The sequence below is a fragment of the Mesoplodon densirostris genome, chromosome 14, assembly GCF_025265405.1.
Source record: "Mesoplodon densirostris isolate mMesDen1 chromosome 14, mMesDen1 primary haplotype, whole genome shotgun sequence".
Lineage (NCBI taxonomy): Eukaryota > Metazoa > Chordata > Mammalia > Artiodactyla > Ziphiidae > Mesoplodon > Mesoplodon densirostris.
This window is the reverse complement of record NC_082674.1, coordinates 62,225,243-62,252,648: the sequence shown is the minus strand read 5'-3', so window position 1 is coordinate 62,252,648 and position 27,406 is coordinate 62,225,243. Positions and strand designations below refer to the sequence as shown.

General features: G+C 36.8%; 1 protein-coding gene and 1 pseudogene across 2 annotated transcripts in view; one reads left to right on the top strand and one right to left on the bottom strand.

Moving 5' to 3' along the window:
- Positions 1-1,909, bottom strand: part of LOC132502098 (dnaJ homolog subfamily A member 1-like) — a 128,336-nt pseudogene extending 126,427 nt beyond the window's left edge.
- EXOC6B (exocyst complex component 6B) overlaps positions 1-27,406 on the top strand; it is a 730,763-nt gene that overhangs the window by 250,104 nt on the left and 453,253 nt on the right. For both annotated transcript variants that reach the window (XM_060118019.1, XM_060118020.1), the window contains exon 7: positions 20,605-20,781. In XM_060118019.1, coding sequence (XP_059974002.1) covers positions 20,605-20,781 — 177 coding nt within the window. The remainder of the gene's footprint in view (positions 1-20,604; positions 20,782-27,406) is intronic.

Here is a 27,406-nt window from a genome sequence, read left to right as displayed (position 1 = left end):
TGGCTGGCTATTTCCTTTCCCACGTTAGGGAAGTTTTCCACTATAATTTATATATTTGCTCAGACCCTTTCTTTTTCTCTTCTTCTTCTGGGACCCCTATAATTCAAATGTTGGTGCCTTTCATGTTGTCCCAGAGGTCTCTGAGATTGTCTTCAATTCTTTTCGTTTTTTTTCCTTTATTCTGCTCCTCGGCAGTTATTTCCACCATTTTGTCTTCCAGCTCACTTATTCGTTCTTCTGCTTCCATTATTTTGTTATTGATTCCTTCTAGTGTATTTTTCATTTCAGTTATTGTGTTGTTCATTTCTGTTTGTTCTTTTTTTTTTTTTTTTTAACGGTACGTGGGCCTCCCACCGCCGCAGCCTTTCCCATTGCGGGGCACAGCCTCCGGAAGTGCAGGCTCAGCAGCCATGGCTCATGGGCCCAGCTGCTCCGCGGCATGTGGGATCTTCCCAGACCGGGACATGAACCCATATCCCCTGCATCGGCAGGAGGACTCTCAACCACTGCACCACCAGGGAAGCCCTCTGTTTGTTCTTTAGTTCTTCTAGATCTTTGTTAAACATTTCTTGTATTTTCTCAACCCGTGCTTCCATTCTATTTCCGAGATTCTGGATCATCTTTACTATCATTACTCTGAATTCTTTTTCAGGTAGATTGCCTATTTCCTTTCCACTTATTTGGTCTTGTAGGCTTTACCTTGCTCCTTCATCTGTGACATATTTTTTTTTTTTTGCCATCTCTCTTTTTTTTTTTTTGAGTGGGATTTTGTTCCTGTTGTACTGTTTGTTTGGCTTGAGGCTTCCAACACTGGAGTTTGTAGGCTATTGGGTAGAGCCGGGTCTTGGTGCTGAGGTGAGGAACCCTGTGAGACCTTACTCCGATGACTATTCCCTGGGGTCTGAGGTTCTCTGTTAGTCCAGTGGTTTGGACTCGGAGCTCCCACTGCAGGAGCTTCTGCTCGACCTCGTGCTTGCAAATCAAGATCCCACAAGCCGCATGGGGTGGCAAAAAAAAGAAAAAAAACAAGAAAAAAGTAAAAAATAAAATTAGATTAGGAAAATAACAGATATGTTAGAAAGAATATAAAAATAAAAATATGGATGAATCAACAATCGGAAGGTACATGTGTACCACAATAGTAAAAAAGAGGAGGGAAAAGAAAAAAAAAGAAAAGGAGGTGGGGGAAAAGCCTTGGCTGTGGAGAGTGGGGGCCTAAGCAAGGGCAAGGTTTGGGTGGTGGATGGGGCCAATGCTCAGGACCCGCAGGGCTGGAAAAGGCTCTGGGAGCTGTGGGGGTTGGGGCTTAGGCTCAAGGAACAGAAGGGGCCCAGGCATGCTGTCTCCCCCCCACCCCCATCTCACAGGACATGGGACCTCTCCTGGGAGCCAGCAGGCTTTCTGGGCTTGAGTGGGCAGGGCAAACTCCCACTTTTCCTCTCCTGCTTCTCTGGTCTGGGGTCTGGGAGGCCCTTCCTGCCTGCCTCTCCTGATCTCCCAGCCTCCCTGCTATGCCCCCAGGATCCACATGGCCTGGAGGGGGCTTTGGATTGCAGGGGACCAGCCTGGGAGCTCAGCAGGCTCCTCGGGCCCCAGTGAGCAGGGTAATTGCCCTCCATTCCTCACCCGCTCCTCCTGGATGGCCCCTTCCACCTGCCACTCCTGATCTTCCCGAACTCCCTCCTATGCCCCCAGGATCCATGTGGCCTGGATAGGGCTTTGTTTTGTGGGGGGACTGGTTTGGGAGCTCAGCAGGCCTCCTGGCCCCTGTGGGACAGGTGATCGCCCTCTGCTCCTCTCCCGCTCTTTCTGGAGAGTCCCTCCCACCTGCCTCTCCTGATCTCCCCGGCCTCAGGGACACCGATCTTGTCTGGCCTCCACTTGTCCTCCCCCGTTGGTCCCTCTTCATCCTACTGGTTCACTCGGTGGGGGGGGGGGTTCCTCCCATCTCCTTGGGGGTTAGAGTCCTCCACCAGCAGCTGGCAGGCGCTCTAGTTGTGGGGAGACACTAACTCTGGGTCTTCCCACACAACCATCTTGACTCCTCTCTCATTTTTATTTGTGTATTTACTGTAAGTTTTTTCCTTGTAGTTATCATGAGGTTCACATGTATATCCTATGTATATAACAGCCTATTTTACATTGATAGCAGCTTAGGTTTGAGTACATACCACAATTTTTACTACCCTCCACCACATTTTATGTTTTTGATGTCACATTTTACATCTTTTTATTCTGTGTTCCCTTAACACATTAATGTATTTTTAGCTAATTTTACTTCATCTTTTAAGCTTCATGGTAGCTTTATGAATGATTGGTCTACTGTCTTATATACTTACCCTTTCCCCCGAGATTTTTACTTTCATAAGTTTTCTCGATATTAATTAGTGCCTTTTTTTTTCAGCTTAGAGAAGTGTCTGTAACATTTCTTATAAGGCTGGTTTAGTAGAGGCCTCTTTTAGCTTTTGCTTATCTGGAAAACTCTTCATCTTTTCTCCATTTCTGAATAATAACCTTGCCAGATAGACTATTCTCGGTTGTAAGTTTTTTCATTTCAGCACTTTGATTATGTCGTGCCACTCACTTTTGGCCTGCAAAGTTTATTCTCAGAAATCTGCTGATAGTCTTATCTTTTGATATTTTTATTATAATATGTTTCGGTTGGATCTCTTTGGGTTTATCTTATTGGAATTCTCTGGGCTTCCTGGACCTGGATGTCTGTTTCCTTCCCTAAGTTAGGGAAGGGTTCAGCCATTACTTTTTCAAATAGTTTTGCCCTTTCTCTTGTTTTTCTGGGACACCTATATTGCCTATGTTATTTTACTTGATCATGTTCCACAGGTCCCTTATTTTTCTTAAAAACATTTTTTTCATCTTACTGTTCTTTCTGTGTGAGTTCCATTCCTTTGTCTTCCAGTTCACTGATCTGTTCTTCTATTTCATCTAGCCTGCTGTTGAACCCCTTTAGTGTATTTTTCAGTTCATTTATTGTACTCTTCAGCCCTGTGACTTCTGTTTGGCACTTTCCTATATTTACTGTCTCCTTGTTTGAAGTTCTCACTGTGTTCATCCATTCTTCTCTTGAGTTAGGTGAGCATGTCTATGACCATTACTTTGAATTATTTTTCAGGTAGATTACTTCTGTATCACTAAGTTTTTTCTCCTGAGGTTTTTGTCTTGTTCTTTCGTTTGGAGCATATTTCTCTGCATTCTCATTTTGCCTGACTCTCTGTATTTGTTTCTTTATGTTAGGTGAAACAGATAACTCTCTCAGTCTTGAAGGTGTGGACTTGTGGATGTGATGAACCTTCTTGTTCAACCTTGCCTTAGTTGTTCATTGTCTTTCAAACCTTTGCAGTTGTCTGAACTGCCTGATTTATTCTTGATGTGTCCTCATTGATGAGAGTGTACCAAGGGCTGTAAGTGTGTGCCCAAGGGAGGAATATCACTTAACACCTATTTTCAGGCTGATTGGCAACCAAATCTTCAGGCAGCAGCTTTTAAAGTATGCAAATGTATACATTCCTTTGGGGCCAGAATCGTAATCCCTGCTGGCCACCAGTCCGAGAGATCTGGAACATGTCCTCTGGGTGACAGTTGCAAAATTCAGGGCTCCAGATGAGTTTATAATCTCCTTTCTGGGAGGCCTTGTTGAGCTGTATCATGGCCAGAGGGATGCCCAGGGCTGGTGTCTTTCTGCTTACATTACCTGGGAGTGCCTTCTTATCCCTGGATGTGTGTGAAATCTGAAACTTGTCCCTCAGACTGAAGCTCCAGGTTAAGTAAATAGACCTTTTTCACAGGAAGACTAGAGTTGTATTTCACTTTGCTGTCTGTGTAGTGTCCTGAGAGTGGTGACCTGCCAAGAACTGTCTTTCTGATTGTTACTGTTCTGTGGAGCTCTGTAGCTCCAATCTCTTTGGCCACCAAGGTCAGGTAATCAAGTAGTGTCCCCTGTGTGGATTACATGCACCTGCTGGCTTTAGCAAAGGCAGCTAAGAGCTAAAAGGGCTGAGTCATGCTAACCAGCTTCAGAAAAGCAGTGGGAAAATATCTTGACTGTGTGGTACTTGCATATGTTTCTGCAGTGCTGTGGGAGAATGCCTTGTCTGTGGGTGTGTGTCAGTTTTAGGCCAGGAGTGGGAGAATGCCACAATTGCTGTCCCATCCAAGCCAGGGAGTAGGGGTGTGCTACAACTGCCCATGCTTTTCAGCTTCAGGAAGGCAATAAAATAGTGCTGTGACCGCTTGCCCCTGTCTGTCTTAGCAAGGTGGTGGGAAGGTGCTGTACAAACTTGCCTGCCTGTGCTAGCAGGGTAGGTGGAGAATACAATAATGGCATCTGCCAATTCCTTTAATTCCAGAGAGAGAGTTTCAAGCATCCCCTGCCCCTCCTGCAGGTGCTTTCAGATGAGTAAATGAGTATCCTTCACATATAGTCCAGGTGCTTTTCAAAGTGCTGTTTTTTTGCTGGGTCTTTGGTGAGTAAGCCCATCTGCTAGCCCTTTAAAAGGGGAATCTTGGTTCCCTACAGCACTTTGTGTCCCTTGTGTCCCTTTGGTTTTCTAAGCAAGATGTTTTTGGTGCTTGTCTCTCTGGTGCAGATCCCAGGGTTTAAGGTGCTTGATGTGGGGCACCAACCCCTTCCTCCTCCAGGAGAAGCACTGGATTGGTGAGATCCCTTCATCTTGTGTGTTGCTGCACTGAGCTGTGGTTTTTGCCAAGACCATGTCTCTGCCTTTCCTATCCATCTTGATGTGGTTCTTCTATCCTTTATTGTGGAGAAAAAGTTCATCTCATTTTCAGATCTTTTTCATAGGGAAATGATCCATATGTAGCTGAAGATTTGGTGTGTCCACGGGAGGAGGTGAGTTCAGGATCTTCATATGCTGCCAGGTTGGACTCCCTGTAATATATTTATTAGGTGTTTACTTTTTAGATCTCCTTTAGTTTGGGTTGACTGAGAGGAGTTATTTATAAGTTATGTGAGTTGTTAAAATTGACCACAGAATAGGTGTAGAGGGATATATGCCTATAATTTTCTCCCCCAATTTTAGCAGTTGTCTTCTGAACCAAAATACGTTCCATAAAAGTAATATTTTTTTGGTATAATTTTATTCTTTGTTGTAACGAAAGCCTAGAAGTCAGATGGAAAATTGGCATCTTTGTTGATACCATAGTTATAATTGAAACTATTGGTTCAGTTGAAAAATTGACTGAACCAGTAGTTTAAATTAGAACTATTTCTGGCCCTTTTCAATTGAGATGGGGTGGTCCTTGGAGGAAACCTTGCTTATATATGACTTATCTTTTTTTGGGAGACTAGGTTAATAAAATATTAAGGAGCTATTACTACTTCCTACCCTAGATTATTTTTCTTCCCAACTTTGCTTATATTTTTGATATTTGGGGGTCATTTTTATAATCACCTAAAAATTGACATTGGTAAAGGATGTAAAACTCAAACTGATATGTGGTAAAAAAATTGTGGAGAAAAGTTAATGCTATTTTCAAAAATAATGTTAAAGATTATCTTGAAATTTAGTTTATCCATTGACCAGCCTATCTTAGAATGATACATATATGATCTCGAGTCATCTTTTAGTGTGCTAGACATTTAGCAAGCCTACCATAATGCTCCTGTCTTAGGTTATTGGCGTTCTAAAAGAATGTTATATTTGAAAATGACTAAGGGGTTCTTGAAATATTATTAACATGGTAGATACTGTCCTTCCAGATATTACAATATATTATAATGTTTACAATAGTATAAAATCTGTGTAAGAATTCAGGATTAAAATATTAACTACACGTATGTCTCTTAAACCTCTACCAGTATTAAATAAACAAACACTAATGTCTGAAACACAAATGCCACTTTATGAAAGATACTCTTCTTGATTACTCTGTATTAAAAAAGCAGCTTCTCTTTTCTTCTTTTATAATTGCTAAACTATTTTCCATTTTCGATGCCATTCATTCATTTATTCATTCATTCTTGAGAATCTGAGTTTCCATCTGGAATCATTTCCCTTCAGCCTGAAGAACTTCCTTTAGCACTTTTATAGTGCAGGTGTGTTGATCTTAAATTCCCTTAGTTTTCTTTTATCTGAAAATGTTTTCCTCTTGCTTTCATTCCTGTATTAGTTTTCTAGGGCTGCCATAACAAAACACCACAAACTGGGTGGCTTAATAAAAAAAAAATCTAACTCGCAGGTCTGGAGGCTATAAGTTCAAAATCAAAGTGTCAGTAGGGTCATGCGCCCTCTGAAACCTAAAGGAGAGAATCCTTCCTTGTGTCTTCCTTTCTTCTGGTGTTTTGCCAGCAGTCTTAGCATTCCTTGGCTTGCAGTTGCAGCACTTCAATATATGGCTCCATTATCACCTGATGTTCTCCTGTATGTCTTCTCCTCTTCTTATAAGGGCACCAATCATATTGGATTAAAGGCTCAGCCTGCTGCAGTATAACTTCTTGATCTTGAATACATCTGCAGTGACCCTGTTTCCAAATAACGTCACATTCTAAGATGTTTAGAACTTCAGCATTTCTTTTTAGGGGACACAGTTCAGCACATAACAATTTCTGAAGGATATTTGCTGGATTTACAATTCTAGGTCGATAATTTTTCAATTTTATTTTCATTTCTATTGTTTTCTGGCCTCTGTAGTTTCTGATGAGAGATAAATAGTCATTTGTATTGTTTTTCCACAGTATATAATTTCTTTCCCCTATGGGTTTCAAATTTTTCTCTTGATCTTTGATTTTCAATAGTTTGACTATGATGTTCACATTGGGATTCACTGAGCTTCTTGACTCTAGTACTTTATGTCTTTTATAAAATGTGAGAAATTTTCACCCATTGTTCTTTCAGATATTTTTTCTTCACTATGTTATTTCTCCTTTTTTTCCTAGGACTCTAGTTCTACTTAGGTTAGACTTTTTGATATTATCCCCCATATTCCTCAGGCTCTGTTTTTCATGTTTGTTTGTTTTTTTAATCTGTTTTTTCCCTAACTGGATAATTTCTGTTCATATATCTTCAAGTTCACTGACTCTTTTCCTTCGTTATCTCTATTTGACTGTTAAGTGCATTAAATGATGAATTCTTTATTTCAGGTAGTATATTTTTTAGTTCTAGAATCTACATTTGGTTGTTCTACATAGTTTTTATTTCTCTGCTGATATTTACTGTCTTTTCATTAATTCATAATGAGAATGAAGAGGGCATAATAAACCTTTGGCAGAAAGAGAGTGGAGGGGCATCTAATAGCAGAGAACATAAATATGTTAAACAATGCTCACAGCTCTGAAGGGAGAAATAGACAACAATACAATAATAACAGGGGACTTAAATACCCCACTTTCAACAATGAATAGATCGTCTAGACAGAAAATCAGTAAGGAACCACAGGACTTGAACTAAACCTTAGACCAAATGGCCTCAAAAAAACATATACAGATTATTCCACCCAACAGTGGCAGAATACACATTCTTCTCAAGTGTACACAGAACATTCTCCAGGGTAGATTATATATTAGTTCACAAAAGAAGCCTTAGCAAATGTAAGAAGGTTGAGATCATATTAAATATGTTTTCCAGTCACAATGGTATGAAACTAGAAGTCAGTAACAGATGGAAAACTTGAAAATTCATAAATGTATGGAAAGTAAACAACACACTCCTGGACAACCTAGCCATAATGAATCAGGAAGAAATAGGAAATTTGAAAGGATCATTTATGAGTAAAGAGATTGAAACAGTAATCAAAAACCTCCCAACAAAGAAAACCCCTGGACCGGATCATTTCACCAAACATCTAGAGAAGAATTAACATCAGTTCTTCTCAAATTCCTCTAAAAATTGAAGAGGAGGGAACACTCTCAAATTTATTTTACAAGGTGAGTCTTACCCTGATACCAAAGCCAGTTAAGGGCACTACTAGAAAAGAAAACTACAGGCCAGTATTCCTGGTAAATAGAGGTGCAACAACTGTCAACAAAGTACCAGCAAGCAGAAATCAACTGTATATTAATAGTATCATGCATTATGATCAAGTGTGATTTATTCCTGGGATGCAAGAATGGTTCAACATATGCAAATCAATTAATGTGCTATACCACATTAGTAGAAGAAAAGATACAAATTATATGATCATCTCAATAGATGCTGAAAAAGCACTTAACAAAATTTATCATCTTTTCATCAGTAAAACTCTCAGCAAATTAGAATAGAATAAATATATCTCAACATAATAGAGGCCATATATGACAAATCCCCAGCTAACATCATACTCAGTGGGGAAGGCTGAAATCTTTCCCACTAAGATCTGGAAGAAGACAAGAGTACCAACTCTCGCCACTCTTATTCAACTAAGTAATGGAAATCCTAGCAAGAGAAATTATTCAAGAAAAAGAAATAAAAGGTATCCAAATTGAAAAAGAATAAGTAAAATATTCTCTATTTACAGATGATATGATCTTATATGTAGAAAATCCTAAAGACTCCATAAAAAAACCAGAACTAATAAATAAATTCAGTAATGTTGCAGGAGACAAAATCAATACACAAAATCAGTTGCATTTCTTTTTTTTTTTTTTTTTTTTTTGCAGTACACGGGCCCCTCACTGCCGCGGCCTCTCCCGCTGCGGAGCACAGGCGCCAGATGCGCAGGCCCAGCGGCCATGGCTCACGGGCCCAGCCGCTCCACGGCATGCGGGATCCTCCCGAACCGGGGCATGAACCCGTGTCCCCTGCATCGGCAGGTGGACTCCCAACCACTGCACCACCAGGGAAGCCCTAGTTGCATTTCTATACACTAACAGTGAACTGTCTGTAAAAGAAATAAAACAATCTCATTTATATTAGCATCAAACATAAAAAAATACTTTGGAATAAATGTATCCAAGGAGGTGAAATATCTGTACACTGAAAATTATAAGGCATTGATGAAAGAAATTGAAGAAGCACAAATAAATGGAAAGATATCCCATGTTTATGGATCAGAAGAATTAATATTGTTAAAATGTCTATAATACCCAAAGTGACCTACAGATTATATGAAATTCCTATCAAATTTCCAATGGCATTTTTCCAAAAAATAGGAAAAAACATTCTAAAATCTGTATGGAACCACAAAAGACCCTGGATAGAAATGTGATTCTAAGAAAGAACAAAGCTGGAGGCTTTATTCACAGTAGCCAAGATACAGAAACAACCTAAGTGTTCATTGACAGATAACCAGATAAAGAATATATATCTATATATACCTATATGTATATATCTATATATCTACGTTTCAGCCATGACACAAGGAAATCCTGCCTTTTGCGAAACATGGAATGACCTTGAGGATATTATGCTAAGTTAAGTAAGTCAGATAGAGAAAGACAAAAACTGCATGGTGTCTCTTAGATGTTAAATCGATAAATCCAAACTCATAGAAATAGAGTAGAATGGTGGTTGCCAGGGACTGGGAGGTGGGGGAAATAAGGAAATGTTGGTCAAAGGATACCAACTTACAGCTATAAGATGAGTAAGTTTTGAAGATCTAATATACAGCACAGTCACTATAATTAACAATACTTTATTATATACTTGAAAGTTGTTAAGAGAGTAGGTCATAAGTGTTATCACCACATACAAAAATGATAATTATACGAGGGGATGGAGATATAAGGTAACTTACTCTGGTAGTCATTTTGCAATATATATGTGTGTCAAGTCAGCACATTGTTTAATGTTAAGTTCTGTATTAATTACATGTCAATAATATAACTGGAAGGTAAAAAAAGAAAGTGGAGGGAAGAGTGGTAAATATATATAGTTACCACTATATATAGCAGGGTGTATTAAGCCACAACTGAAAGTATAAACAGGTTCATGTGGAATGGAGGAAACAGTTCAATACAGACAACTCCAGACAAGCTGAATCTTTGGAGGTGTGAATTATTATAGATGAAGTGGGTGTAAAGCAGTTAATTCCTCTACTTCTCCTCTCCCTTGCATGGAATATTTGTACTTATATTCTTAAGTGGGAGATTGGAAAATACTTTTCTAGAGAAATTAATAAAGGACTGCCACAAAGTGCCATTTGGATTTCCCCATCAAAACGGTGATTTCCTTTGTAGAATTCCCTAAAGTGAAGCTTGCTACTTGACAAGTCTTCCTATGCCCATAGACCTTCCTGTAAACTCTTAAGTGATTTATTATTAAAGTGATTTATTATTAAATATGAATGACTGGCCAAGGATTAATAGATATGTGAGGAAAATATCCAACTGGAAAGAGAGAGATAAAAATACCAATATGAGAAAAGAAGTAACAACAATAAAAAGTACCTAGATGGAGCAAATAATGCAGAAAACAAAATAATATGTCAGAAAAATTCATTGGTATCCTCAAAAATTTTAAATTTGGTTTGTTATAGAAAAATATTACAAAGATCATCAGGAGGTGTACCAATGTTTTCTTAGGTCAGTCTCCCAAGGCAATAGAAATAAAAGCAAAAATAAACAAATGGGACCTTATCAAACTTATAGGCTTTTGCACAGCAAAGGAAACCATAAACAAAGCAAAAAATCCTATGGACTAGGAGACAATGTTTGCACATGATGCAACTGACAAAGGGTTAATTTTCCATATATACAAACAGCTCATACAATTCAATAACAAAATACGAACAACCCAATCAAATAATGGGCAGAAGACCTAAATAGACATTTCTTCAAAGAAGACATATAGATGGCCAGTAGACACATGAAAAGATGCTCAACATTGCTAATTATTAGAGAAATGCAACAAAACTACAACTAAAAGTAGTTGCCATATGGTCCAGCAATCCCACTCCTGGGCATATATCTGGAAAAGATGAAAACTCTACTTTGAAAATGTACATGCACCCCAATGTTCATAGCAGCACTATTTACAATAGCCAAGGCATGGAAGCAACGTAAATGTCAATCGACCGATGAATGGATAAAGAAGATGTGGTATATATACACAATGAAATACTACTCAACCATAAAAAAGGAATGAAATACTGCCATTTGCAGCAACATGGATTGACCTAGAGATGATCATACTAAGTGAAGTAAGTCAGAAAGAGAAAGACAAATACTGTATAATATCACTTATATGTGGAATCTAAAGTGTGACACAAATGAACTTATTTACGAAACAGAAACAGCCTCACAGACATTGAAAACAAACTTATGGTTAGCAAAGGGGAAAGGGGATTGAGGAGGGAAAATTAGGAGTTTGGGATTAGCAGATACAAACCACTATACATAAAATAGATAAACAACAAGGTCCTACTGTATAGCACAGGAAATTATATTCAATATCCTATAATAAACCATAATGGAAAAGGATGAAAACAAATATATATAAATATGTATAACTGAATCGCTTTGCTGTGCACCAGAAACTAACACAACATTGTAAATCAGCTATACTTCAATTAAAAAAACCAAAGATCATCAGGAGGAATTATATGAGAATTCAGTATCCATTAGGAGTTCTAGACAAGGGGAGAAAATTATCAGAGCATTAATATAAGAAAATCTCAGGACTTCCACATGTATTACTTACTGAGTATAATGAACAAGTTAAAGACCTACACCAAGGTACATCCCCTGAGAAACTGAGAACATATACGGTAAAAGGTTTGGAAAGCTTCCAGAGAGAAAAAGTAATATATAAAGGAATGAAGATCAATATATCATTGCTTTTTCCACTAGCAATAGGGGGTAATATAGGACAGTAGTGTGAGCAATGCCTTCAATAAACTAAGGGAAAATTATTGTCAACCTTCAATTCTATAGTTTATTTGGAGAAGGATTAAAGTCATTTTTAGAATGGAAGAATTCAAGAAATTTAATTCTTAATTCTTAAGAATTATCTGAAGATGTGTGCCAACAAAATGAGAGTCTGGATTAAGTGAAATATAGATATGGAATTATTGAAACTGAAATGAAAGTAAGTCCCCTCCAGAATGACTATTTATCTGCATAATTGCTAATACATTTATATTAGTATGCCAAAAAGTATCATACTTAAGTTTTTGGGTTTTTTTTTTTTTGTGGTACGCGAGCCTCTCACTGTTGTGGCCTCTCCCGTTGCGGAGCACAGGCTCCGGATGCGCAGGCTCAGTGGCCATGGCTCACGGGCCTAGTTGCTCTGTGGCATGTGGGATCCTCCCGGACCGGGGCACGAACCTGTGTCCCCTGCATCGGCAGGCGGACTCTCAACCACCGCGCCACCAGGGAAGCCCCCATACTTAAGTTTTTAAATCTGCTTTTTGCTCAAAAACATTTCGCAAATATCTTTCTGGACAAATAAAAATACTTACAATAATATTTGCATTGTACTACATTTCAAAGAATGGATGTTTATTTGAATATAGTCTACTATAGAACTTATAAGACAGTCCTTATAGGACAATCAGCCCAGGTTATGCCTTTAGGAATAATAAGGTTTGGATAGAATGTCTATTATGATGAACTTTTTGGAAAAAATCAAGATTGTTGTAGATAGAATATTAAAGAATTTTTTGAAAATGTAGGCAATTTGAAACTCCAAGAAAAACAAAAAAAACTGTACCAGAAAGGAACTATAATCAAATATGTAATCATTGCATATATACTTGACTCTGTAGTATGATGGTTTGGTTACATGACATGATGATTAATATTGATTATTGCTTTTACTTAAAATACTTTGTTGGGATTATAATTTAAGAAGCAGTAGTGTAAGGGAGTCTATATTTTTAAATGATCTAAGTTTTTAACAGAAAGTAAGGGTATTATTAGAAACATGGGTATAAAAATATTAACTCTACAGAGCAGGATTGGGGATGGAAAAAGGCATAAGGGGGAGTCTACCATTTTTTATTACAATATTTTCAGTATTACTAGATTTTTTAAACCATGAAATTATATTCATTTTGCAGACATTTAAAATAAAACAAATTGGGAAAAGATAAATTTTACTGTAAAGTTGAGTTGGGGTGAATAATCATTTGAGGGAGTAGTTTTCTTCCTCTAATGAAATAATTAAGGATATCCACATAATTTTAGCTCTGGAGTTAGTCTTTGCAGCAGTTGTTAAATAGAAAAATATTAGAAGCAATATGAATGTCCTATAGTAGACTATATTCAAATAAACATCCATTCTTTGAAATGTAGTACAATGCAAATATTATTGTAAGTATTTTTATTTGTCCAGAAAAATATTTGCGAAATATTTTTGAGCAAAAAGCAGATTTAAAAACTTAAGTATGATACTTTTCGGCATACCAATATAAATGTATTATCAATTATGCAGATAAATAGAAAATACAGATGAGCAAAAAGAGAAATCTTTATATATGTACAGAAAATAGGCTGGGTTGTAATTCATCAAGTAACTGATTATTACTGAATGGAGATTTTAGAATTTTTTTTCCAGTTTTTTCTTTATTTTGTAATTTATTTTACAGTTAACTACAATTAACATTGTGCTTGTGGTGTATATATGCTGATGAAAGAAAAAGATAGTATTTAAAAAGAGCTGGGATTATCCTAATTCACAAGAGAATTCTTTTAACTTTTACTATTGCTTTATACAAATTGTAATACACTATATCGAGTACATCTTGTTGAAATGAATTTTGTTAGTGCAAAGACATTTTCCCCTCTATGAAATATAGGTTTAAATTTATTTATTTATTTATTTATTTTGGGCTGTGTTGGGTCTTCGTTTCTGTGCCAGGGCTTTCTCTAGTTGTGGCAAGCGGGGGCCACTCTTCATCACGGGGCGTGGGCCTCTCACTATCGCGGGCTCTCTTGTTGCAGAGCACAGGCTCCAGATGCGCAGGCTCAGTAGTTGTGGCTCACAGGCCTAGTTGCTCCGCGGCATGTAGGATCCTCCCAGACCAGGGCTCGAACTTGTGTCCCCTGCATTAGCAGGCAGATTCTCAACCACTGCGCCACCAGGGAAGCCCTATAGGTTTAAGTATGAAGTGTAGACTTTCAAACAGCTAAGGATCTCAGTTATAATGTTGAAGGCGATATAGTGAACACCTTTTTCCATTAAAAAAATTTCTATGAATATCATAATCCTAGATTTCTCATTCTACTGATGGAAATTCTTTGGAACCTGATTAAGTTATATGAAAAACTGTTTATTTGTTTATCCCTCCTTTAAAATATTACACAAAATACACATATATAATGCATGTATACACCCCTATGGACACTAATATGTAAATAACTTTTTGTATATGGTCTTGATATGTTCTATTTCCTTCATTTTACTCACTATCCTTGTTTTGTTTTTATTTTATTTGAACAAGATCTGATATTGGAGCTAGTCGCCAAAGAATACTAGTTGCCAGAGCTAGTGCTAATAAACATGAAGAAACCTTTTTGAAATTACAGGTCTTGTAGTTCTTTTGATTGGTGAGAACTGAAGAGGGTAGCTTTGGAGTCTTTATATCTTGGTCTTGCCAGTTATTTTCATGGACATCCTTTGGGCTTCAGATATGGGGTCATAATCCTACTTCATTGTATTTTTGTATGGGATGTTATTTTATCCTTGATTTCCCTGGAGAAACCTGAGAAGTTGGTGTTTGAGTGGCATATACAAGCATAAGGGTCAGGAGGAGTGAAAAGAAAAATTGTAGTCAGTACAGTGGTACATTGTAGGGCAGTCTGGTTCCTTAATCCATGAAGAAGCTATATGGAACTCACCACGGGGGGGATGCAATGGGGAGCATTTATCTGTCAGCTTTTTGGTCAAGGTTTGCCTCACTTCTGGGTTGAGAATCATGAATGCTAAGTTTATTTTGTAATTTATTTTACAGTTAACTTATTTTACAGTAACTTATGTTACAGTTCTGGTGGGATTCCACACTGTGATGTCTGCAAAACCTCTGGGCAGGAAGCTAGAGGTGTGGTGTAAATGCTAGAGCTGGTTTCAGTTTACACTATATGACACTTCCAAGGCTGCCCAGAACAGGTTGTTGATGTTCTATGTGGAATAAGAGCTGAGGCTGAGAGGATCTGAAGTGGAGCACAAGAGGTGTGCAGTACAGATATCTAATACTTGGCATGTAGCACAAATACAAAATAGAATGGCAATGTGAAGCAGTATTAGATGCCATTAATGATTATGTATGTAAGTATTGCTAGATCTTCAATGCTTCCAGAATAGACGGTGAAACAAGATTCCTATCTCATATTCAGAGGGAAGACAGGTGGAACTTAAATTTTTAGTGTCTTTTTTTTTCTTTTGACTTATCTTTTAATTCAAGATAATTTACATGTATTATCTCATTTAATCCTTATTGCAGTTCTGAGGTACATTTTATTAACCGTTTTTTTTTTTTTAATAGATGGGATGTTGCATTGAAAAGAACCTGCCCATGGTTATGGAATTAATATGTTGCAGAGCTTAGACTTAAAGACCCGTCTTACTCCAAGAAGGTTTTTTTTTCTTCTTCTTCTTTTCTTTTCTGGTATAGCACCCTGTAATTGAAGTCCATGTAGTTAATTATATCAGGTCTTGAGCCTATAAGCCTACACCTCTCTCCCTTTTCAACTGGTTTCTGATTTTCAAGCTCAATTTTATGTATTCTTATAGTCCACTAGAGGTCAGTATTGGGCTGATAAAGAAAGGAGCCTTTGGCTTTTGATTCACAAAATTTTAACTCTTTGAGTCTTATTGGTAGGAACCCTTGGAAGTTGTATTCACAACAAAACTTTATTTAATAGCATGTGTAATGACAGTTGTAAAAGTTTTAGTAGCTACATTTTTAGGTGAATAGTTCAGGTTAGGTAATTCTTATGGGTCACCACCCCCTGCCCTCACCCCCATCCACCTTCTAATAGGTAGGAGAATATCCAAATCATATCTTTTACAGATATCCCTCTCTTTTATTGGGCCAAATCTCATTCTTAAATAAGTTTCTTTTGTTATCTTTTGCCTTTATATAGTAAACATTTATCTGAATTTACTGTGTATGTGTCACTGTATCTGAGCTTGTGGGATTCTCATAATGGTGAAGTATGTTTCCTGTCCTAAAGAAGAGAAGAGTTATACACTGAAGTGCCATACTGTTATTTTTTACTTGGATATCTGACAGGTTTATTGAACTCATCTTCTCTATCCTACCTTCAACTAATTATTTCCACGGTTCCTATTGTTTGGAATGATCCCACCATCTAGTCATAAAGACCAGAATACTTGGAGTTATTTTTATTTCCTTCCCCTCTTCCATGTACTACATTTAAATCAGTAAATTCTGTTGCTTCTGCTTTTTCTGTAGCTGCTGCTACCTTAATTCAAGTCCTCATCATTGTTATTTGGACTCCTTTCATGATCTATATTGGTTTTCCTGTTTCTATTTTTTATCTTCTCCTAGTTGACCATTCCTCCACTCCTAGGGGATTTGCCTAAATTGTAAAGCTGATCCTGTTCTTCCCCTGCTCACATTCTTCTGTTGTTTCTCCATTGCCTACTAGCTAACCTTGAAACTGCTTTGTATGGCATCTTTATCTTTTGTTAGTCCTTCACAACCTATGTTCTTATACAAAATTATTTATTCCTTGTGTGGATAAAGTTATTTCACATGTGGTGGTCTTTTCTCATCTGATTTCTTTCCTCTGGAATGTACTTTCTATGTACTTCCCTTTGGAAAAATCATACTCATCTTTTAAGAGCACAGTTTGCTACCTCTTCCTCTGTGAAGTTCCTGACATCCCTACAAGCAGATATGATTATTTTCTCCTTTGTCTAATCACTGCACCTGTATTTATTTCTATCATTATACTCTTTGCACTGAATTTCAGCCACTCAATTGCTTACCTACTTCTTACAGTAGAATGATGTGAGGTTCAAGAGTCAGAGAATCCATCTTATTCTTTGTATACTCAGTGCAATATCTGGTGCCAAGTAAATATTCAATACATGTTTGACTGAAAGTAGGGATACAGAGAGAAAACACTGTGAGTTAGAACAGTGATAGGAGGCTTCCTAAAGGAAGAATAATTTTATTTGGGTTTTGGAGGAAAGGTTGGATACAGGCAGGGAGAGGTCATCTAGAAGGGAAATGGCATAAGCAAAGATACAGTAGTGGAAATATTTTTAGTATATTATGAGGTAGATTCTGATCCAACTAGAAGATTCACATTGGAGAGTATTGGATAATACATTGGAAAATTAAGTTCAGCTTCCATTATTGTGGAGTCTTAGCGATAAGATTATGGAGTTTGAATTTGTACTTGTTCAAATTGTTTCCCCCAGTTTACCTCATGTTTAATTGGTGTGATGAATGATGTGGTTTAAGAAGAGCCTGGCCGCAATATACATGGGAATTGTAATGAGAAGGTGATGAGTTCCATTTTAGGTATGTTGGAAGTGAAGTGATGGTAGAACACACAGTAGTAATATGAAACTAGAGATATGCTATTGGATCTTGGGAGAGTGGAAAGAGTGGTAGAAGAGTAGGGGCTGAGAAATAAACCTTGCTTAATTTCTGTATATTAGGAAACCAGAGAAGAACATATGTGAGGAATCTTGAGGAAGAGATGGGTAAATGTGTAAAGATTATTCACAAAGAGAACGAACAACCAAGGGAAAAAAAAAGCCTAAATGCTTTCTAAAGTCTATTTGTGTGCTTGATACCCTTTTACCTCTACTCCAGCCTAGGCAGCAGAAATCAGTAGCTGCTTCTTTGGCTCCAAGGTTGTCTTTGGAGCGACAGAATAAATGGTCCTGGTGAGGTGGCTTAGCATGTTAGAAAAGAGCTCTGAAGAGCTTTTATTATTATTATTTTTTTAATGGACTTTAGAGTCACATGTTAATTTTAATATATATTGCATATATTTACATATTTATATCTACATTTACTCTTCTTCACTTCCTGCCAGTCCATAGTATACAATTTGAGTAGATGGCAGTTTTCATTTGCTTCCTGATGGGTAATATCTGAGTATTTATTTCGTTGTTCTACCTGTTTTAGTATTTCCAACTTGTCCAGTTCTTTCTTGGCAAATCTGCCCTGACTGCTCATTTATAGACTGGAGAAGCCTTGATAATTTTGACAGAGACCCCAGGTTCTCATAAAGACTTGGAATAAAACTTGCCGTGCTCTCATTTCTAGCATAGGGTTTGCTGTTTTAATTTGCTGATTTGGCCTAAACTGCTTTGCGCTCCATCAAATTGATTGGTAAACCAGACACACCTAAAAAGAACAAATCATAGATGATCTAAAATTACTTCCATAGGATACTTTCAGATTTGTATCATTTCAAGTATAAATGATAGTACTTAAGTGTGGCTCCTTTTTTTTTTTTTTTTTTTTTGCTGTACGCGGGCCTCTCACTGCTGTGGCCTCTCCCGTTGCGGAGCACAGGCTCCGGACACACAGGCTCCGCGGCCATGGCTCGCGGGCCCAGCCGCTCCGCGGCATGTGGGATCTTCCGGGATCGGGGCACGAACCCGTGTCCCCTGCATCGGCAGGCAGACTCTCAACCACTGCGCCACCCGGGAAGCCCAGTGTGGCTCCTTTTGATTGCTTTTGGTACACTGGTAGTATTTTAGTGATTGTGAAGGAAAAATATTTAACTTTGGATTCAATAAAATAAGACCAACTTATGAAAGCTTATGGTTTTGCTGTACTGAAAGAGAGGATAAAGAGGCAAGTGGGGCTTCCCTGATGGCGCAGTGGTTGAGGGTCTGCCTGCCGATGCAGGGGACACGGGTTCGTGCCCCGGTCCAGGAAGATCCCATATGCCGCGGAGCGGCTGGGCCCGTGAGCCATGGCTGCTGAGCCTGCCCGTCCGGAGCCTGTGCTCTGCAGCAGGAGAGGCCACAACAGTGAGAGGCCCGCGTACCGCAAAAAAATAAAAAATAAAGAGACAAGTGATTACTCTCTAGTTGAGAGCTTGCTTTTTTAAATATGAAAGCTTTAGATTTCCAGAGTCCTGGATCCCTTTTTGTGTGGTTTGCATTGGAAGTAAGTGGGGGAGAACTTCTTACTTTTGAGAGGAGTAGAAAGAATGTTCTATCTAATTTGGGGTCTCAAATGCTTGGGGGATATGTATGTCTTGTGTACAAACATAAATGTGCTTGGATACCTTCTCTCTCAGTTTTGTTACTGAAGCCATGTATTTTATGTAAGTCAAACCAAAATATCAACAAGTACTATGCAGAGAAACAAGTTAGTCCATTGATTCAAATCTCTGGAATGTAGATTCTTTTCATTTTCTTGGCAGAACCTAGCTCACATAGTTCAAGTTTTTCTCTGTCTTGTTATAACTGTCTCATTTAACCAGTACCTGGACTAACACCTTATACTGAATATTTATCTTGAATTCCTTAATCTCATTCAGAATATTTGGAGATCCTGGTTTTTCTCCTGAACTAATTTCTACTTGTCACTGAGTAGAAATATCATATATTGATTAAGCAATGTATATTCTGGGAGGTCACATTTCTTAAGCTTCGTATCTTCGGATGATACTAAGTATTAGTATTATTTTTTCTAAAAAGGAAAGTTCCACTGTGAAATACTTTTGGAACGTGCTGGGTTAAACCATATTAAAGAAGTTTCCTTAAAATAGGACTTCTCCCAGTTTTTATTCTGTTAATGTGCATCGTATATCTACAAGAAGGCTTGTATAACATGCAGTGTTTCCCGTTTATTTGACCACAGAACTCTTTTCTTTGGGGAAACATTTTCGTCATGCTTTGAGGGACTGTTGGTATAGTGGGAAGATCACTGATATGGAATTTAGGAGATCACACTTTGGGCTTCTGATTTATCACTTACTAACCTTGTAGCTTCAAACAAATCCTTTGTCTTCTAGCCTATTTCCTGAGTGGTGACTAAGGTCCCTTCCAGCTCTAATACTTTGGTTTAGCTTCTTTTGTTGAGTCTGTATAGTCATACTTTCCACCTCTTTGGATCTATGGATACCACACCATCATTTGAGTCTATTTTGTTAAGTTGAGGGAATTATACTTTTCTATAAAAGTTTAGAAAAAGAAATGCTTAAAACTCTGTTTTCCACAGACTAAGCTCATGAAATCCTGTTGAATTCGTTAGTTCAGATTACTCTATTAAGATAGTTCATTCTCTTGATTAAAATTTATTGGTCTCTTGTATCCACATATGTGTTTCTAAGAGTCCCCTAAACTTAAAGGCTCCTGTCCCTCTTCTCCCTACCACAGTGGTTCTAGTATAGCACATCTTTCAAGAGATAAATATTCAGTCATTTTTACTAATCTCTTGGCTACTTAGGTACAAATCAGTAGATTTCTTTTTTGTGATGACTTAGTGTTTGTATTTGAAAAGTCTCATGATAATATTGACTGATTATCTTTTTTTCTATGGAAACTGGGAAAACGAATAAAGATGGGTAGCTCCAGGGTTAAAAATCTATACATTAATATGTTTGGTTTTATTTCTGGCACTAAAACTTTATGTATTAAGGGATTTTGTTGTATTTTTTTAAAGATACCAATTAGTTCAAAATTAGAAGTTCTTTGAATACTTAATTAAGTTCTGCTTCTTTTGTTTCTTTTTTTGTTTATTTGTGTGTATGTGTTTCTGTCCTAGGCCCAACAACAAAGAAACCTGGATAACATCATCTTGCAACAACCCAGAATAGGTAGCAAGAGAAAACCTAAGAAAGATGCATATACAATTTTTGATACAGAGATAGGAAGCACTAGCCCCAAGTCTGAACAGGATTCAGGAATTCTGGATGTTGAAGATGAGGAAGATGATGAAGAGGTAACTAACATTTGAACCGGGGAAGTGAACCTGTTGTTGCATTTCAATATGGTATGTTTGAGATGTGATGAAGAATTTATCCATATAACATAGCTTGTGTTATCTTCTGGATATTAAATATCATTTTAAATACAAATGTTCCCTGATTTAAGGAAACTGAAGATGTACTAAGATATCTTAGATTCTAATTCTTTAGACTTTAAATATACTCATCCATTTTTTTTTGTTTTTTTTTTTAAGTTTCAGGGTTTGTTGATTGTATAGTGACTGGGTACTACATTAAGGGAAGAGTAGTGTTTACCTGACTTAGAGAAAGAGATCTATTGATAGATGATCTCCACTGAAGCTGGAACAAAGTTACTTCAGACAAATAAAAGATGTTACTTTAAACAGTAGGAGTAAACAGAGGTTTCTTAGGCTTGAGAAATGGTTCAGATTGAAATTGTAAAAAGGTTCCAGAAAGTTGAGAACACATTTCTGGAGGAAATAAATGTATGAGTGATTTTAGGATATCTGGGAATTTTGTGATATATCCCTAACCTCTTAGTTCTGTGACACTTTCAGGTAAAGAATAAGATTAAGTGGCTTAACTAGTACATTTTTTTATATCCTTCTTTGTTGTTGGAAATATATTTAATGTGTTTTTAAAAATAAAACTACTATGACATTTGAGATTTCCAGTTAAAACATTTTTGAACGACTTACATTTGCATAAACTGGATCAGTTTTTTGTGAGTATAGTGGTTAGGTGCATGAGCTTTGCAGACTTAGAGAGTGCATTCAGATATTGGTTTTGCCATTTTATTTTATTTTACTGTAAAAATTGTCATTAATGATCATATTATTTACTTTTCAAATGCTCACTGACATGTGCAAGGAACCATTTACTCCTGTTCTCAGTAACCTGTTTTACCTTTAAGTATTTGTCTCCTTTTCATTGTTTCATTTCTCCAGATAAAACTGGGTTCAGTGTTTCTTCTCCATCATTGTTCTTTGTTATGCCCTTACTAACCTTCTTACTCTCCTCTCCATACCCAAACTACAGCCCCAAACTTTTCACTAACTTTGTAATCTTAGGGTAATCTTGATCCCCTGAATATTGTTTAGCATTCTCTCTTGCCTGGAATGACTGGTATGGTTGGATATGGATCCACCCAGGAGATCGGATTGTCAGGGATTAGACCCATCACAGATGAAAAATTACACTAATAGTACAATAAAACATCAGGATCAAGATAAATCCAGTTAACATTTTAAACTTACATTTTTGGTTGCCCATTAAGGAAATTAAATTCTATCAGGCACTATGGCTTAAGGAAACAGAAGTTAAACATTGCCTGTGCCCCTGGATAATACACACCCCAAAGAGATGGTTATGTGATAAGATGAAAGTATGAAATATACACAGTTCTCATATATTAGTGAGAACCTTCTGTATCCAGAAGCTATTGAGCTATTGTTTATCATTAGCTCACTGAAGATCCTGGGCAAGTCCTTTTAAATTTTTGTGCCATATTTCTGCATTGTTTTGTCTTCTGAGGTCCAAAGAGGAAGAAGAAAGTACGACTAGTAAAATGTGTTGGGATCCCTCATGAAGGAAATATTGTAAGAATGTACTTGGAAGTTAACATTTTGAAATGGTTCTGTATCCCAAATCCAACAGAATTCATATTAGAGATTTGCTGATTGAGCTCTTACAACAAGAATTCAGCACTTTGCTGTCATCTAATGGCATCCTATCTTAAAAAAAAAAATCCTACCTTATATTTATTTACTTCTCAGTTTGAATCTTCTTCAAGTGCACATTCTTAATCTCAAACCTCATGTAGAGAATTATTTATTTAGATGTCTCCAAACTGGTTTCTTGGCATAGTTCTTGCATGGTGTGAATAAATTCTTCAGATAAGGTCTTCCGTGACCCACTGTGACGTTCTGACCTTCATTCTTGTCATTCTTCAACAGACCTCATTGAGAGTAGCATAAATAGTTTTTGAAATATTTTGACTTTTAAACTGTGCCATAGAATCTAGTAGTTCTTAATCTATTTGGAGGTCATTATATTCCTGTGAGAGTTTGATAAAAAATATGTACCCAGTAAAATCTATGTATATTCACTCACAAAAAGTTCTGCATGAAATTTCAGGGAATTTGTGAAACTCATGTTGTCCTTAGGACCTGAGTTAAGAAGCATGTTGTAGAGAAAGTGCTTCTTGAACTTAAATGTGCATAGGAATCACCTTGGAATCATATTTAAATGCAGATTCTGATTCTGCAGGTTGGGGGGTGAATCTGAGAATCTACATTTTTAACAAGCTCCCAAGTAAGGATGGTGCTTCTGGACCCTGGGCACACTTTGAGTTGCAAGGCTATAGTGGACCATGAGGAAGCATTTTTAGTACATAAAGCAAACAAACTCAAGAATGTTTAGGTGTCCTATTGCTTTTTCATTAATATGTCCTAACATTTTTCCAGCAATGAATACAGTACTTGAAGAGAAAGTTATATGTTGTCTTCTAAAATCTGTTGCTTGTAATTGATTACCTGCATTATTTTTAATGAAATTTATGGTTCTGATTTAATATACTTAAGTTTAGGTATTTTTTTCATTCTCTGAAGAACTTTTTGCCCTTTCCTGTGCTTTTAATGGAAATGTACTTAATACATTCTTTGAGCCAAGTGACATTTGTACATTATTTACTATGTTTTTAGTTTGATAATACTTAATAGTAGACCATAGAATGAGATGGGTAAGGAAAACCAAACACCTAGAAAATAGCTTTGCACATAGTAAACAGATAGTTAGTATATTGTTAAACTGAAATAAAGTTTGTGCCAGAGATGGGAAAAACTTAATAGCCTGGGGAACTGAAGATGAAGTCATAGAAGTGAATTGTCATCTTGGATAAAAAACTGACTACATGTTGAGCTGACTGACAGAGTCAGTCTCTTGATTGCCGAGAAGTGTTGCAGGAAAACTATTCCCCTGTAAATTCTCTTCCTATTTGTATTTTATTTTTGTCTAAACTAATGAAAGGGTCACCTTAGTTAAGGTAAGTTTTTTTTTAACTTGTCTTATATTAGAGTTGAACTATATAAACTACTGATATTTGACCATTTTTGATCACAACTTAATTCAATTGGTTTTCAGTGGAAATATATATGATTTGGGGAATTTAAAAAAATTATATGTTTCAAGTGTACAACATTATAATTTGAGATCTGTATATACTACAAAGTGATCACGCACCAAATGGTCACATCTGTCACCATACAATTGACCCCCTTAGTGCCTTGCACCCAGCCCCCAGCCCCCTTCCCTCTGTTAACCACCAATCTGTTCCCTGTAACTGTTTGTTTTTGTTTTATTTGTTTTTTTTAGACTCCACATATGAATGAAATCATACAGTATTTGTCTTCTTACTTCTGACTTATTTCACTTAGCATAATACCCTCAGTTCCATCCATATCATCCCAGATGGCAAGATTTCATTCTTCTTATATAGCTGCATAGTATCATTGTGGGTATATCTATGTTTCTAGATCTGTATCTATACCTTTATCTATACCTGTATGCCACATCTTTTTTATCCATTCATCCATTGACAGACACTTAGTTTTTTTCCCTGTCTTGGCTATTATAAATAATGTTCCAGTGAACACGGTGCATATATCTTTTTTTTAAGCAAATTGTATTATTTATTTATTTATTTATTTATTTATTTATTTATGTCTGTGATGGGTCTTCATTTCTGTGTGAGGGCTTTCTCTAGTTGCGGTGAGCGGGGGCCACCCTTCATCGCGGTGCGCGGGCCTCTCACTGTCACAGCCTCTCTTGTTGTGGAGCACAAGTTCCAGACGTGCAGGCTCAGTAGTGTGGCTCACGGGCCTAGTTGCTCCACGGCATATGAGACCTTCCCAGACCAGGGCTCGAACCCGTGTCCCCTGCATTGGCAGGCAGACTCTCAACCACTGTGCCACCAGGGAAGCCCCATATATCTTTTTGAATTAGTGTTTTCATATTCTTTGTATATATACCCAGAAGTGGAATAGCTGGATAATATGGTAGTTCTATTCTTAACTTTTTGAGGAATCTCTGTACTGTTTTCCATAGTGACTACACCAGTTTACAATCCCACCAACAGTATGTGAGGGTTCCCTTTTCTCCATATTCTCTCCAACACTTGTTATTTCTTAACTTTTTGTTAAAGCCATTCTAACAGGTGTGAGGTGGTTATATGTCTTATTGTGGTTTCCATTTGCATTTCTCTAGTAATTAGTGATCTTGAACATCTTTTTATGTGATTTTTGGCCATCTGTATGTCTTCTTTAGTAAATTGTCTATTCAGATCATTTCCCCATTTTTTAATAGAGCTGTTTGTTTTTTTGTTGTTGAGATGTATGAGTTCTCTATGTATTTTAGATATTAACCCCTTATTGCATATATGATTTGCAAATATCTTCTCCCATTCAGTAGGTTGCCTTTTTGTTTTAATGACGATTTCCTTTGCTGTGCAGAAGCTTTTTAGTTTGATATAGTCCCATTTGTTTATTTTTGCTTTTGTTTCCCTTGCCTTTGGAGTCAGATCCAAAAAACATCACTAAACAGAAGTCAGTGAGATTACCACCTATGTTTTCTTCCAGGAATTTTATGGTTTCAAGTCTTATATTTAAGTCTTTAAACCGTTTTGAGCTAATTTTTGTGTATGTTATAAGATAATGGTTCAGTTTCATTCTTTTGTCTGTAGCTGTCCAGTTTTCCCAATACCACTTATTGAATAGACTGTCCTTTCTCCATTGTATGTTCTTTGTTCCTTCATATGTGTGGATTTTTTTCTGGGCTCTTAATTATGTTCCATTGATCTGTGTGTCTGCTTTTGGGCCAGTACCATTCTGTTTTGATTACTATATCTGTGTAATATAATTTGAAATCAGGATCATGGTATCTATGGCTTTGTTGTTTTTCAAGATTGTTTGGGCTATTTGGGATCTTTTGTGGTTCCATACAAATTTTAGAATTATTTGTTCTAGTTCTGTAAAATATTCCATTGGAATTTTGATAGGGATTGCATTGAATCTGTAGATTATTTTGGGTATTTTGAACATTTTAACAATATTAACTCGTCTAATCCATGAGCTTGGAATGTTTTTTCACTTATTTGTGTCTTCTTTAATTTCTTTCATCAGTCTTAGAGTTTTCAGTGTATAGGCCTTTTACCTCCTTGGTTAAATTTATTCCTAGGTATTTTATTCTTTTTGATGTAATTGTAAATTGGATTGTTTTCTTAATTTCTCTTTCTGATATTTCAATACTATTGTACAAGAAATGTCATAGATTTCTGCATATTGATTTTGTATCCTAGAACTTTGCTGAACTCATTGATTAGTTCTAATTTTTTTTGGTGGAGTCTTTAGGGGCTTCTGTGTATAGTTTCATGTCATCTGCGAACAGTAACAGTCTTACTTCTTTTATTTTTTTATTTTTTTCTAACTTGGATGCCTTTTATATCTTTTCCTTGCCTAATTGCTGTGGCTATGGCTTTGAATACTTTTTTGAGTATAAGTGGTGAGAGTGGGCATTCTTCTTTTATTTCTGATCTTAGAGGGAAAGCTTTCAGCTTTTCACTGTTGACTATGGTGTTAGCTGTGGGTCTGTCATATACCAACTTTATTATGTTGAAGTATATTCCCTCTATACCCACTTTGAGAGTTTTTATCATAAATGAATCTTGAATTTTAAAAGCTTTTTCTGCATCTACTGAGATAGTCATACGATTTTTATCCTTCATTTTGTTAATGTGGTATATCACATCAATTGATTTGTGGATGTTGAACTATCCTTGATCCCTGGAGTAAATCCCACTTGATTGTGGTGTATAATCCTTTTAATGTATTGTCAAATTCAGTTTGCTAATATGTTGTTGAGGTTTTTACCTCTATGTCCATAAGAGATATTGGCCTGTAGTTTTCTTTTTGGTGGTGTCCTTGTCTAGTTTTGGAATCAGGGTAATGCTGGCCTCCTGAAAAGTGTTTGGAAGCATTCCCTCCTATTCATTTTTTTTGGAGGAGTTTGAGAAGGATAGGTATTAAATTGTTTTTGAATATTTGGGATGATTCACCAGTGAAGCCATTGGGTCTAGGCCTTTTGTTTGCTGGGAGGTTTTTGATTACTGATTCAATCTCACTAGTAATCAGTCTATTTAACATTTCTATTTTCTCATGATTTAATCTTGGTAGACTGTATGTTTTTAGGAATTTATCTGTTTCTTCTAGGTTGTCCAATTTGTTGGCATATTATTGTTCATAGTATTCTCTTATCATCCTTTGTATTTTTGTGGTATCAGTTTTAACTTCTCTTTCATTTCCGATTTTATTTGAGCCCTCTCACTTTTTTTCTTGCTTAGTCTAAAAGCTTGTCAATTTTGTTTATCTTGTTAAAGAACCAGCTCTCAGTTTCATTGATCTTTTCTATTGTCTTTTTAGTCTCTATTTCATTTATTTCTGCACTGATCTTATTATTTTCTTCCTTCTACTAACTTTGGGCTTTGTTCTTCTTTTTTTAGTTCCTTAAGGTATAAAGTTAGATTTCTCTTGTTTCTTGAAGTAGTCCTGTGTTGCTGTTGACTTC